Source organism: Heptranchias perlo, unplaced genomic scaffold (genome assembly GCF_035084215.1).
Source record: "Heptranchias perlo isolate sHepPer1 unplaced genomic scaffold, sHepPer1.hap1 HAP1_SCAFFOLD_1033, whole genome shotgun sequence".
Classification (NCBI taxonomy): domain Eukaryota; kingdom Metazoa; phylum Chordata; class Chondrichthyes; order Hexanchiformes; family Hexanchidae; genus Heptranchias; species Heptranchias perlo.
The window spans coordinates 50,220-63,992 of NW_027138253.1; the positions used below are offsets into that span (position 1 = coordinate 50,220).

Below are 13,773 nucleotides of genomic sequence, written 5' to 3' on the forward strand. Positions count from 1 at the left end.
GGATTTGAACAGGAGGATGAGGATTGTAGGGGCTGGAGGATGTTACAGAGATAGGGAGGGGGGGCGAGGGTCATGGAGGGATTTGAACAGGAGGATGAGAATTGTAGAGGCTGGAGGATGTTACAGAGATAGGGAGGGGGGGGGCGAGGGGCCATGGAGGGATTTGAACAGGAGGATGAGAATTGTCGGGGCTGGAGGAGGTTACAGAGATAGGGAGGGGGGGCGAGGGCCATGGAGGGATTTGAACAGGAGGATGAGAATTGTCGGGGCTGGAGGAGGTTACAGAGATAGGGAGGGGGGGCGAGGGCCATGGAGGGATTTGAACAGGAGGATGAGAATTGTAGGGGCTGGAGGAGGTTACAGAGATAGGGAGGGGGGGCGAGGGCCATGGAGGGATTTGAACAGGAGGATGAGAATTGTAGGGGCTGGAGGAGGTTACAGAGATAGGGAGGGGGGCGAGGGCCATGGAGGGATTTGAACAGGAGGATGAGAATTGTAGGGGCTGGAGGATGTTACAGAGATAGGGAGGGGGGGCGAGGGCCATGGAGGGATTTGAACAGGAGGATGAGGATTTTAAAATCGAGGCGTTCCCGGACCGGGAGCCAGTGTCGGTCCAGCGAGCACAGGGGGTGAGGGGCGAACGGGACCGAGGAGTTCTTAAAGGCCTCATCGCCCACCACCCCCACCGGTGAGGGTCTCATTTGTAAGGGCCTCTCCCTGATGCGAAACTCCCTGTGCATCGTCAGGGATCGAAGCCCCCCGCCCCCTGAACGAAGCCCCCCGCCCCCTGAACGAAGCCCCCCGCCCCCTGAACGAAGCCCCCCGCCCCCTGAACGAAGCCCCCCGGCCCCTGAACGAAGCCCCCTGCCCCCTGAACGAAGCCCCCCGCCCCCTGAACGAAGCCCCCTGCCCCCTGAACGAAGCCCCCCGCCCCCTGAACGAAGCCCCCTGGCCCCTGTCTTGCTGCAAATGGGGGCAGCTGAACGGCGTCCCTGCAGCGTGAGTGCGCCAGTGAAGTGAGAGGGACCTTTGGCGATGTTCTGGACGGGACCCTTCACGCCGCCCGGTGAAGGAGCAGCCACCCCCGCCCACCGCCAACCGAGGCTCCTAAGGGTCCTTCGGCGGGACGGGCGGCTGGCAGCCGCCGGTACGCCGTTGGCGCCGCGGTCGCGCACTGCCGGCGGCAGGGGGCTCCCGGGGCCCCGCCCCGTCGGGGGGAGGCGGGGGTCGGCCGCCGCCGCGGCGAGGGCCTCGCCCGGTGTGGGTGCGCCGGTGAGCCTGGAGGGTCGAGGACTGAGCGAAGGTCCTGCCGCAGTCGAGGCACCAGAAGGGCTTCTCGCCGGTGTGGACGCGGAGGTGTGCCAGCAGGCTGGACGAGTCCAGGAAGCCCTTGGCGCAGTGGGCGCAGGAGAAGGGCCTCTCCCCGGTGTGAGCCAGCCGGTGCCGGGCCAGGGTGCCCGAGGTCAGGAAGGCCCGGCCGCAGTCCGGGCAGGGGTGGGGCCTCTCGCCGCTGTGGACGCGCTGGTGGTACTTGTAGGACGAGCGGTGGGCGAAGGTCTTGGGGCAGCGGGGGCAGCGGAAGGGGCGGGCGCCGGTGTGGATGCGCCGGTGAACCCGCAGGGTGGACGGCTGGGCGAAGCGCATCTCGCAGCGGTCGCAGGCGAACGGCCGCTCGCCGGTGTGGCGGCGCCGGTGCTGCGCCAGGGTGGAGGAGCGGCTGAAGGCGCACTGGCACTGCGGGCAGCGGTAGGGCCTCTCCCCGGTGTGGGCGCGGAGGTGGTGGGTCCGCGAGGAGGAGGTGGCGAAGGACTTTGGGCACCGCGGGCAGCGGTAGGGCCTCTCCCCGGTGTGCACGCGCAGGTGGGCGGTCAGCGTGGAGCAGCGCCCGAAGGCCTTGCCGCAGTGGGGGCACCGGAAGGAGCCGCGCCCGCCGTGGGAGCGCCGGTGGGCGGCCAGGGAGGAGGCCTGCCGGTAAGCGCGGCCGCACTCCGGGCACCCGAAGGGCCGGGCTTCGGAGTGGAGGCGGCGGTGGAGCAGCAGGGCCGTGGAGCCGACGAAGGAGCTCTGGCAGTCGGCGCACTTGAAGGGCTTCTGGAGGGCGTGGGTCCGACGGTGACGGCCGAGCGAGGACTCGGAGGAAAACCGCTTGCCGCACTGCGGGCACGGGAAGTCCTTCCCCTCCGGGTGCACCCGCCGGTGGCCCAGGAGGGACGCCAGGGTGCGGAAGCTCACCTGGCACTCTCGGCACTCGTGCCCCCCGCACCGGTGACTGGCCAGGGCCGCCAGGCGGCCAAAGGTCCTCCCGCACCGGGGGCACCCGTGCCTCCGCGCCCGCTGGTGGGCGAGCTGGTGCTTCTTCAGCGACGAGGCGTGGGCCAGAGTTTTCGGGCACTCCGGGCACTGGAGCGGCCGCTTCCGTCTCCTCGCTGGCGCCGGGGGGGGCGTCTCTCCGGCGGGGAGGCGGGCCGCGGCGGCCGGCTCGGGACACGGGCCGCGCTCCGGTCTGGCGTACGTGCGTCCGCTGCGCAGGGTCCTGGTGGTCGGTGCCTGGGCGATGGGAAGGTGTCCCTCCATTGGTCAGGTGATCCTCCTGGAGATAAAATGAGGAGACTTTGTAAGTTTGGTCATTAGGGTTTGGGAGGGGCTTTATCGTAGAAGGGTTACGGCACGGAACGAGGCCATTTGGCCCATCGAGCCCGTGCCGGCTCTCTGCAAGAGCAATCCAGCTCGTCCCACTCCCCCCGTCCTATCCCCGTAGCCCTGCAAATTTTTTCCTTTCGAGTGTTTATCCAGTTCCCTTTTGAAGGCCGTGATTTAATCTCACTCCTCCCCTCACTCCCTCTCTCTAATCCCCTTGATTTAATCTCACTCCTCCCCTCACTCCCTCTCTCTAATCCCCTTGATTTAATCTCACTCCTCTCCCCTCACTCCCTCTCTCTAATCCCCTTGATTTAATCTCACTCCTCTCCCTCACTCCCTCTCTCTAATCCCCGTGATTTAATCTCACTCCTCCCCTCACTCCCTCTCTCTAATCCCCTTGATTTAATCTCACTCCTCTCCTCACTCCCTCTCTCCAATCCCCTTGATTTAATCTCTCCCCCCCCTCACTCCCTCTCTCTAATCCCCTTGATTTAATCTCACTCCTCTCCTCACTCCCTCTCTCTAATCCCCTTGATTTAATCTCACTCCTCTCCCCTCACTCCCTCTCTCTAATCCCCTTGATTTAATCTCACTCCTCTCCCCTCACTCCCTCTCTCTAATCCCCTTGATTTAATCTCACTCCCCCCTCACTCCCTCTCTCTAATCCCCTTGATTTAATCTCACTCCTCTCCCCTCACTCCCTCTCTCTAATCCCCTTGATTTAATCTCACTCCTCTCCCCTCACTCCCTCTCTCTAATCCCCTTGATTTAATCTCACTCCCCCCCTCACTCCCTCTCTCTAATCCCCTTGATTTAATCTCACTCCTCTCCTCACTCCCTCTCTCTAATCCCCTTGATTTAATCTCACTCCTCTCCCCTCACTCCCTCTCTCTAATCCCCTTGATTTAATCTCACTCCACCCCTCACTCCCTCTCTCTAATCCCCGTGATTTAATCTCACTCCTCTCCTCACTCCCTCTCTCTAATCCCCGTGATTTAATCTCACTCCTCCCCTCACTCCCTCTCTCTAATCCCCTTGATTTAATCTCACTCCTCTCCCCTCACTCCCTCTCTCTAATCCCCTTGATTTAATCTCACTCCCCCCTCACTCCCTCTCTCTAATCCCCGTGATTTAATCTCACTCCTCTCCTCACTCCCTCTCTCTAATCCCCGTGATTTAATCTCACTCCTCTCCCCTCACTCCCTCTCTCTAATCCCCTTGATTTAATCTCACTCCACCCCTCACTCCCTCTCTCTAATCCCCGTGATTTAATCTCACTCCTCTCCTCACTCCCTCTCTCTAATCCCCGTGATTTAATCTCACTCCCCCCTCACTCCCTCTCTCTAATCCCCTTGATTTAATCTCACTCCTCCCCTCACTCCCTCTCTCTAATCCCCTTGATTTAATCTCACTCCCCCCCTCACTCCCTCTCCCTAATCCCCTTGATTTAATCTCACTCCTCCCCTCACTCCCTCTCTCTAATCCCCTTGATTTAATCTCACTCCCCCCCTCACTCCCACTCTCTAATCCCCTTGATTTAATCTCACTCCTCTCCCCTCACTCCCTCTCTCTAATCCCCTTGATTTAATCTCCCCCCTCCCCTCACTCCCTCTCTCTAATCCCCTTGATTTAATCTCACTCCTCTCCCCTCACTCCCTCTCTCTAATCCCCTTGATTTAATCTCACTCCTCTCCTCACTCCCTCTCTCTAATCCCCGTGATTTAATCTCACTCCCCCCCTCACTCCCTCTCTCTAATCCCCTTGATTTAATCTCACTCCTCTCCCCTCACTCCCTCTCTCTAATCCCCTTGATTTAATCTCACTCCTCTCCCCTCAGTCCCTCTCTCATCCCCTTGATTTAATCTCACTCCTCTCCCCTCACTCCCTCTCTCTAATCCCCTTGATTTAATCTCACTCCTCTCCCCTCACTCCCTCTCTCTAATCCCCTTGATTTAATCTCACTCCTCCCCTCACTCCCTCTCTCAAATCCCCGTGATTTAATCTCACTCCTCTCCCCTCACACCCTCTCTCTAATCCCCTTGATTTAATCTCACTCCTCTCCCCTCACTCCCTCTCTCTAATCCCCTTGATTTAATCTCACTCCCCCCCTCACTCCCTCTCTCTAATCCCCTTGATTTAATCTCACTCCCCCCCTCACTCCCTCTCTCTAATCCCCTAGATTTAATCTCACTCCTCCCCTCACTCCCTCTCTCTAATCCCCTTGATTTAATCTCACTTCCCCCCCTCACTCCCTCTCTCTAATCCCCTTGATTTAATCTCACTCCTCTCCCCTCACTCCCTCTCTCTAATCCCCTTGATTTAATCTCCCCCCTCCCCTCACTCCCTCTCTCTAATCCCCTTGATTTAATCTCACTCCTCTCCCCTCACTCCCTCTCTCTAATCCCCTTGATTTAATCTCACTCCTCTCCTCACTCCCTCTCTCTAATCCCCGTGATTTAATCTCACTCCCCCCCTCACTCCCTCTCTCTAATCCCCTTGATTTAATCTCACTCCTCTCCCCTCACTCCCTCTCTCTAATCCCCTTGATTTAATCTCACTCCTCCCCTCACTCCCTCTCTCTAATCCCCTTGATTTAATCTCACTCCTCTCCCCTCACTCCCTCTCTCTAATCCCCTTGATTTAATCTCACTCCTCTCCTCACTCCCTCTCTCTAATCCCCTTGATTTAATCTCACTCCTCTCCTCACTCCCTCTCTCTAATCCCCTTGATTTAATCTCACTCCTCTCCTCACTCCCTCTCTCTAATCCCCTTGATTTAATCTCACTCCTCTCCTCACTCCCTCTCTCTAATCCCCTTGATTTAATCTCACTCCTCCCCTCACTCCCTCTCTCTAATCCCCGGGATTTAATCTCACTCCTCCCCTCACTCCCTCTCTCTAATCCCCTTGATTTAATCTCACTCCTCTCCCCTCACTCCATCTCTCTAATCCCCTTGATTTAATCTCACTCCCCCCTCACTCCCTCTCTCTAATCCCCGTGATTTAATCTCACTCCTCTCCTCACTCCCTCTCTCTAATCCCCTTGATTTAATCTCACTCCTCCCCTCACTCCCTCTCTCTAATCCCCGGGATTTAATCTCACTCCTCCCCTCACTCCCTCTCTCTAATCCCCTTGATTTAATCTCACTCCTCTCCCCTCACTCCCTCTCTCTAATCCCCTTGATTTAATCTCACTCCACCCCTCACTCCCTCTCTCTAATCCCCTTGATTTAATCTCACTCCTCTCCCCTCACTCCCTCTCTCTAATCCCCTTGATTTAATCTCACTCCCCCCCTCACTCCCTCTCTCTAATCCCCTTGATTTAATCTCACTCCCCCCCTCACTCCCTCTCTCTAATCCCCTAGATTTAATCTCACTCCTCCCCTCACTCCCTCTCTCTAATCCCCTTGATTTAATCTCACTTCCCCCCCTCACTCCCTCTCTCTAATCCCCTTGATTTAATCTCACTCCTCTCCCCTCACTCCCTCTCTCTAATCCCCTTGATTTAATCTCCCCCCTCCCCTCACTCCCTCTCTCTAATCCCCTTGATTTAATCTCACTCCTCTCCCCTCACTCCCTCTCTCTAATCCCCTTGATTTAATCTCACTCCTCTCCTCACTCCCTCTCTCTAATCCCCGTGATTTAATCTCACTCCCCCCCTCACTCCCTCTCTCTAATCCCCTTGATTTAATCTCACTCCTCTCCCCTCACTCCCTCTCTCTAATCCCCTTGATTTAATCTCACTCCTCTCCCCTCAGTCCCTCTCTCATCCCCTTGATTTAATCTCACTCCTCTCCCCTCACTCCCTCTCTCTAATCCCCTTGATTTAATCTCACTCCTCTCCCCTCACTCCCTCTCTCTAATCCCCTTGATTTAATCTCACTCCTCCCCTCACTCCCTCTCTCTAATCCCTGTGATTTAATCTCACTCCTCTCCCCTCACACCCTCTCTCTAATCCCCTTGATTTAATCTCACTCCTCTCCCCTCACTCCCTCTCTCTAATCCCCTTGATTTAATCTCACTCCCCCCCTCACTCCCTCTCTCTAATCCCCTTGATTTAATCTCACTCCCCCCCTCACTCCCTCTCTCTAATCCCCTAGATTTAATCTCACTCCTCCCCTCACTCCCTCTCTCTAATCCCCTTGATTTAATCTCACTTCCCCCCCTCACTCCCTCTCTCTAATCCCCTTGATTTAATCTCACTCCTCTCCCCTCACTCCCTCTCTCTAATCCCCTTGATTTAATCTCCCCCCTCCCCTCACTCCCTCTCTCTAATCCCCTTGATTTAATCTCACTCCTCTCCCCTCACTCCCTCTCTCTAATCCCCTTGATTTAATCTCACTCCTCTCCTCACTCCCTCTCTCTAATCCCCGTGATTTAATCTCACTCCCCCCCTCACTCCCTCTCTCTAATCCCCTTGATTTAATCTCACTCCTCTCCCCTCACTCCCTCTCTCTAATCCCCTTGATTTAATCTCACTCCTCTCCCCTCAGTCCCTCTCTCATCCCCTTGATTTAATCTCACTCCTCTCCCCTCACTCCCTCTCTCTAATCCCCTTGATTTAATCTCACTCCTCTCCCCTCACTCCCTCTCTCTAATCCCCTAGATTTAATCTCACTCCTCCCCTCACTCCCTCTCTCTAATCCCCTTGATTTAATCTCACTCCCCCCCTCACTCCCTCTCTCTAATCCCCTTGATTTAATCTCACTCCTCTCCCCTCACTCCCTCTCTCTAATCCCCTTGATTTAATCTCACTCCTCTCCCCTCACTCCCTCTCTCTAATCCCCTTGATTTAATCTCACTACTCTCCTCACTCCCTCTCTCTAATCCCCGTGATTTAATCTCACTCCCCCCCTCACTCCCTCTCTCTAATCCCCTTGATTTAATCTCACTCCTCTCCCCTCACTCCCTCTCTCTAATCCCCTTGATTTAATCTCACTCCTCTCCCCTCACTCCCTCTCTCTAATCCCCTTGATTTAATCTCACTCCTCTCCCCTCACTCCCTCTCTCTAATCCCCTTGATTTAATCTCACTCCTCTCCCCTCACTCCCTCTCTCTAATCCCCTTGATTTAATCTCACTCCTCTCCCCTCACTCCCTCTCTCTAATCCCCTTGATTTAATCTCACTCCCCCCCCTCACTCCCTCTCTCTAATCCCCTTGATTTAATCTCCCCCCTCACTCCCTCTCTCTAATCCCCTTGATTTAATCTCACTCCTCTCCCCTCACTCCCTCTCTCTAATCCCCTTGATTTAATCTCACTCCTCTCCTCACTCCCTCTCTCTAATCCCCTTGATTTAATCTCACTCCTCCCCTCACTCCCTCTCTCTAAACCCCTTGATTTAATCTCACTCCTCTCCCCTCACTCCCTCTCTCTAATCCCCTTGATTTAATCTCACTCCCCCCTCACTCCCTCTCTCTAATCCCCTTGATTTAATCTCACTCCTCTCCCCTCACTCCCTCTCTCATCCCCTTGATTTAATCTCACTCCTCTCCCCTCACTCCCTCTCTCTAATCCCCTTGATTTAATCTCACTCCCCCCCTCACTCCCTCTCTCTAATCCCCGTGATTTAATCTCACTCCCCCCCTCACTCCCTCTCTCTAATCCCCTTGATTTAATCTCACTCCTCCCCTCACTCCCTCTCTCTAATCCCCTTGATTTAATCTCACTCCTCCCCTCACTCCCTCTCTCTAATCCCCTTGATTTAATCTCACTCCTCCCCTCACTCCCTCTCTCTAATCCCCGTGATTTAATCTCACTCCTCTCCCCTCACTCCCTCTCTCTAATCCCCTTGATTTAATCTCACTCCTCTCCCCTCACTCCCTCTCTCTAATCCCCTTGATTTAATCTCACTCCTCTCCCCTCACTCCCTCTCTCTAATCCCCTTGATTTAATCTCACTCCCCCCCTCACTCCCTCTCTCTAATCCCCTTGATTTAATCTCACTCCTCTCCTCACTCCCTCTCTCTAATCCCCTTGATTTAATCTCACTCCTCTCCTCACTCCCTCTCTCTAATCCCCGTGATTTAATCTCACTCCTCCCCTCACTCCCTCTCTCTAATCCCCTTGATTTAATCTCACTCCACCCCTCACTCCCTCTCTCTAATCCCCTTGATTTAATATCACTCCTCTCCCCTCACTCCCTCTCTCTAATCCCCTTGATTTAATCTCACTCCTCTCCTCACTCCCTCTCTCTAATCCCCTTGATTTAATCTCCCCCCTCCCCTCACTCCCTCTCTCTAATCCCCTTGATTTAATCTCACTCCTCTCCTCACTCCCTCTCTCTCATCCCCTTGATTTAATCTCCCCTCTCCCCTCACTCCCTCTCTCTAATCCCCTTGATTTAATCTCACTCCCCCCTCACTCCCTCTCTCTAATCCCCTTGATTTAATCTCACTCCCTCCTCACTCCCTCTCTCTAATCCCCTTGATTTAATCTCACTCATCCCCTCACTCCCTCTCTATTCCCCTTGATTTAATCTCACTCCTCCCCTCACTCCCTCTGTAATCCCCTTGATTTAATCTCACTCACCCCTCACTCCCTCTCTCTAATCCCCTTGATTTAATCTCCCCCCTCTCCTCACTCCCTCTCTCTAATCCCCTTGATTTAATCTCACTCCTCTCCCCTCACTCCCTCTCTCTAATCCCCTTGATTTAATCTCACTCCCCCCCTCACTCCCTCTCTCTAATCCCCTTGATTTAATCTCACTCCTCTCCCCTCACTCCCTCTCTCTAATCCCCTTGATTTAATCTCACTCCTCTCCTCACTCCCTCTCTCTATTCCCCTTGATTTAATCTCACTCCTCCCCTCACTCCCTCTCTCTAATCCCCTTGATTTAATCTCACTCCCCCCTCACTCCCTCTCTCTAATCCCCTTGATTTAATCTCCCCCCTCCCCTCACTCCCTCTCTCTAATCCCCTTGATTTAATCTCACTCCTCTCCCCTCACTCCCTCTCTCTAATCCCCTTGATTTAATCTCACTCCTCTCCCCTCACTCCCTCTCTCTAATCCCCTTGATTTAATCTCACTCCCCCCTCACTCCCTCTCTCTAATCCCCTTGATTTAATCTCCCCCCTCCCCTCACTCCCTCTCTCTAATCCCCTTGATTTAATCTCACTCCTCTCCTCACTCCCTCTCTCTAATCCCCTTGATTTAATCTCTCCCCTCACTCCCCTCACTCCCCTCCTGCCCCTCTCCTCTCCCTCCCCACACTCTCTCCTGTCTCCCCTCCCTCTCCTCTCCCCTCCCTCTCCTCTCCCCTCACTCTCCCCCTCCTCTCCCCTCACTCTCCCCCTCCTCTCCCCTCACTCTCCCCCTCCCCCTCCTCTCCCCTCACTCTCCCCCTCCTTTCCCCTCACTCTCCCCCTCCTCTCTCCATCTGCCCTCACTCCCCCCTCCCCTCCCCTCACTCCTCCTCTCACTCTCCCCTCCTCCTCCCCTCGCCTCCCTCCCTCCATCTTCTCACTCCTCTTTCTCTCCTCTCCCCTCATTCTCCCCACTCCCTCCCCTCCTCTCTCTCTTCCCTTCCTGCACTCTCTCCCTTTCCTCATTCCCCTCATTCTACCCCTCCTCTCACTCTCCTCTCCCCCTTCCCTCTCTCTCCCCTCACTCTCCCCCTCCTCACTCTGCCCCTCCTCTCTCCCCCTGCCATCACCCTCTCCTTCTCCCCTCCTCACTCCTCCCATCCCTCCCCCTCCATCTCACCCTCCCTCTCACCACTCCCCTCACTTCACTCCTCCCCTCCCCTCTCTCCCCTCACTCTCCCCCTCCCTCCCCTCCCATCCCTCCCCCTCTCCTTCCCTCCCCGCACTCCCTCCCTCCTCTCCTTCTCTTCACTCCTCCCCTCCCCCTCTCCCCACCTTCTCTTCACTCCTCCCCTCTCACTCTCTCTCCCTCTCTCCTCCCCTCCTCCCCTCCCCCCTCCCCCCTCCCCTCCCTCCTCCCCTCCCTCCCCTCCCTCCTCCCCTCCCTTCACTCGCTCTCCTCTCTCTCTCCCTGCCCTTTCCCCTCTCACTCCCCCCCTCTCCCTCTCCCGCCTCACTCAATCCATCTTCCTCCTCTACCTCCTTCTCCTCACTCCCGCCTCTCCCCTCCCCTCCCTCCCCTCCCTTTCCTCTTTCTCCTCACTCCTCTCCTCACTCTCCCTCTCCTCTCCGCACTCCCTCTCCTCTCCGCACTCCCTCTCCCTCCTCACTCCCTTTCCTCTCACTCCTCCCTTCCCTCTCACTCCTCCCCTCCTCCCTCTCACTCCTCCCCTCCTCCCTCTCACTCCTCCCTCTTTAATGCTGTCGTGTCACTCACTCTCCCCACCCTCACTCACCTCTCCTCTCCTCTCCTCTCCTCTCCTCACTCCCTCTCTCTCTCTCTCTCCTCACTCCCTCTCTCTCTCTCTCCCCTCACTCACTCCCTCTCTCACTCTCCCCTCACTCCTCCCTCTTTAATGCTGTCGTGTCACTCTGAGCTCTCCCCTCACTCACTGCGCAGCCGCGGTCTGGAGCTGGGTCCGGTCACTGGGCCCGCGCCGCGGTTGCCATGGCGATCGGCGGCAACGCGTTTCGAGATCTCTGGACAAACGACCCTCTTGCGCCTCCGTCCCCTCCTCGCCCCCCCCCCCCCTCTCCGTCGCCGTGGGCGCGCCGCCGCCCGTCCAGTCCACCTGCTCGGGGAGCTGCGCATGCGCCGCCTCCTGCCCCTCCCCCCCACACACACCACCTGCGCCGCCCGTGACCCGCCCCTCGCCGCCGCCGCGCATGCGCGGCCCTCCCCAGCGGCCCAGATACAGCGCTTTCATCCTCGCGATGCACTGTGGGAAACCAGCTCCGCCATTGAACCCCCGCCCTCTCCACTTTAGTGTTCTTTCTCCAGCAATCTTGCAATGATCCGCACCAAAGCCAGTGAAATACCTGAGCGTGCTGGGTGGCGTCAGTATTAATAATGGTTGTGTTTTATTTTTGGTTGTGCATGTTAAAGCCCTACAGGTATTGTTTTTTTTTAGTAAACACCGCGCAGAAACCGGCCATTCTGCCCTACAGGTCCATGCCGGCGTTTCTGCTCCACAAAAAGGGTCCTCCCACCCGACTCCATCTCACCCTATCCCCACATCCTTCTATTCCTCTCTCCCTCATGTGTTTATCCAGCTTCCCCTTAAATCTATCTCCACCATTCGCCTCAACTACTCCTTGTGGGAGCGAGTTCCACATTCTCACCACTCTCTGGGGTAAAGATGTTTCTCCTGAATTCCCGATTGGATTTATGAGTGATTATTTTATATTCGTGGCCCATCGTTTTGCACCGGAGAGAATTTCACTGCTACTCTTCCATTAGTGGCTGTGGGATCGTTCACATCCACCCGAGAGGGCAGGCATCATCAGAAGGACAGTGCAGCCACTCCCCTCAGTACTGGCACCGGGCGTGTCAGCCTGCATTATGGGGCTCAAAACTCTGGGACAGGACTTGAAACCACAACCATTCTGACTCAGAAGCCAGAGCGCTACCCACTGAACCACAGCTGACACCTAAACATAGAAAATAGGAGCAAGAGTAGGCCATTCGGCCCTTCGGGCCTACTCCGCCATTCAAAATGATCATGGCTGATCATCTAACTCAGTACCCTGTTCCTGCTTTTTCCCCAAATCCCTTGAGCATTAAAAAATATATCTATCTCCTTCTTGAATACAACTAATGACTGCCTTCTGTGGTAGAGAATTCCACAGGTTCACCACCCTCTAAGTGAAGAAATTTCTCCTCATCTCGGTTGTAAATGGCCTACCCCGTATCCTGAGACTGTGAGCCCTGGTTCTGGACTCCCCAGCCATCGGGAACATCCTCCCTGCATCGAAAGGTATGGATAAGGTGAACTGATCTGGAGTCTGCCGGAGCTTAGCTGGTCGGTGCACCTGTCTAGTAAACAGGGGATCCCGGATCCAGTGGTGCCTGGTAACATTGCTCTGAACGAGTAGTTCTGTCTCTGTTGAACCGCTGCGGTCCATGTGGTGAAGGTTCTCCCACAGTGCTGTTAAGAAGGGAGTTCCAAGATTTTGACCCAGCGACGATGAAGGAACGGCCGATATATTTCCAAGTCGCGATGGTATGTGACTTGGAGGGGAACGTGCAGGTGGTGTTGTTCCCATGTGCCTGCTGCCCTTGTCCTTCTAGGTGGTAGAGGTCGCGGGTTTGGGAGGTGCTGTCGAAGAAGCCTTGGCGAGTTGCTGCAGTGCATCCTGTGGATGGTCCACACTGCAGCCACAGTGCGCCGGTGGTGAAGGGAGTGAATGTTTAGGGTGGTGGATGGGGTGCCAATTAAGCGGGCTGCTTTGTCCTGGATGGCGTCGAGCTTCTTGAGTGTTGTTGGAGCTGCACTCATCCAGGCAAGTGGAGAGTATTCCATCACACTCCTGACTTGTGCTTTGTAGATGGTGGAAAGGCTTTGGGGAGTCAGGAGGTGAGTCACTCGCCACAGAATACCCAGCCTCTGACCTGCTCTTGTAGCCACAGTATTTATATGGCTGGTCCAGTTAAGTTTCTGGTCAATGGTGACCCCCCAGGATGTTGATGGTGGGGGATTCGGCGATGGTAATGCCGTTGAATGTCAAGGGGAGGTGGTTAGACTCTCTCTCGTTGGAGATGGTCATTGCCTGGACCAGTCGGGCTGAATGGCCTCTTTCTGTGCTCCACATCCAGAGTGATGGTTCATCCAGAGTTGCTCCAGCGCCAGCATCAAAGATGGCGCCCCGCGCGCACCTCTACCGGTCACAGCGCCTCAGCTCAGCCGCCGCCGCCGCTGCTAAACGTCACTTCCGCCACACCGCCCACCTCCGACAATGGCGGACGTCGAGAAAGAAGGAGACGGAGATTCCGCCGCCGCCGCCGCCGTGACCGGAGACGGTGGTCAGGCCGACAGCACGCCGCCAGGACCGGGACCAGGACCCGGGCCCCCGCCCACTCCGCCTCACACCCCGGCGGCGGCGGACGAGGTCCAGGCCGAACTCCGAAAGAAAAGTGAGAGCGGCGGTTGGCGGTTGGCCCGGGGGGCGGGGCCGGGGCCGGGTCTGTGAGTGATTGACGGTCGGATCCACCAATCAGGATGGAGCGGGCCGACAATGGGTCCAATGGGGAGAAGGAGGAGGCGGGACCTGGA

At 56.2% G+C, this 13,773-nt stretch overlaps 1 protein-coding gene across 2 annotated transcripts; it reads right to left on the reverse strand.

Moving 5' to 3' along the window:
- Window positions 1-939: 939 nt before the first annotated feature.
- On the reverse strand, window positions 940-12,489 carry LOC137307526 (zinc finger protein 135-like). 2 transcript variants are annotated; one of them, XM_067976852.1, is made up of 2 exons: window positions 12,406-12,489; window positions 940-2,590 (listed from the first exon to the last, which is right to left on the reverse strand). In XM_067976852.1, the coding sequence occupies exon 2, from the start codon at window positions 2,572-2,574 to the stop codon at window positions 1,108-1,110; it is 1,467 nt and encodes a 488-aa protein (XP_067832953.1). In that variant the 5' UTR covers window positions 2,575-2,590; window positions 12,406-12,489; the 3' UTR covers window positions 940-1,107. The 2 variants fall into 2 exon arrangements, with proteins under 2 accessions (XP_067832953.1, XP_067832954.1); XM_067976853.1 differs by lacking the exon at window positions 12,406-12,489 and adding an exon at window positions 11,114-11,288.
- Window positions 12,490-13,773: the final 1,284 nt, after the last annotated feature.

Coding starts and splice junctions, on each gene's coding strand:
- LOC137307526 (XM_067976852.1), bottom strand. CDS start 2,574: ATGGAGGGACACCTTCCCATCGCCCAGGCACCGACCACCAGGACCCTG.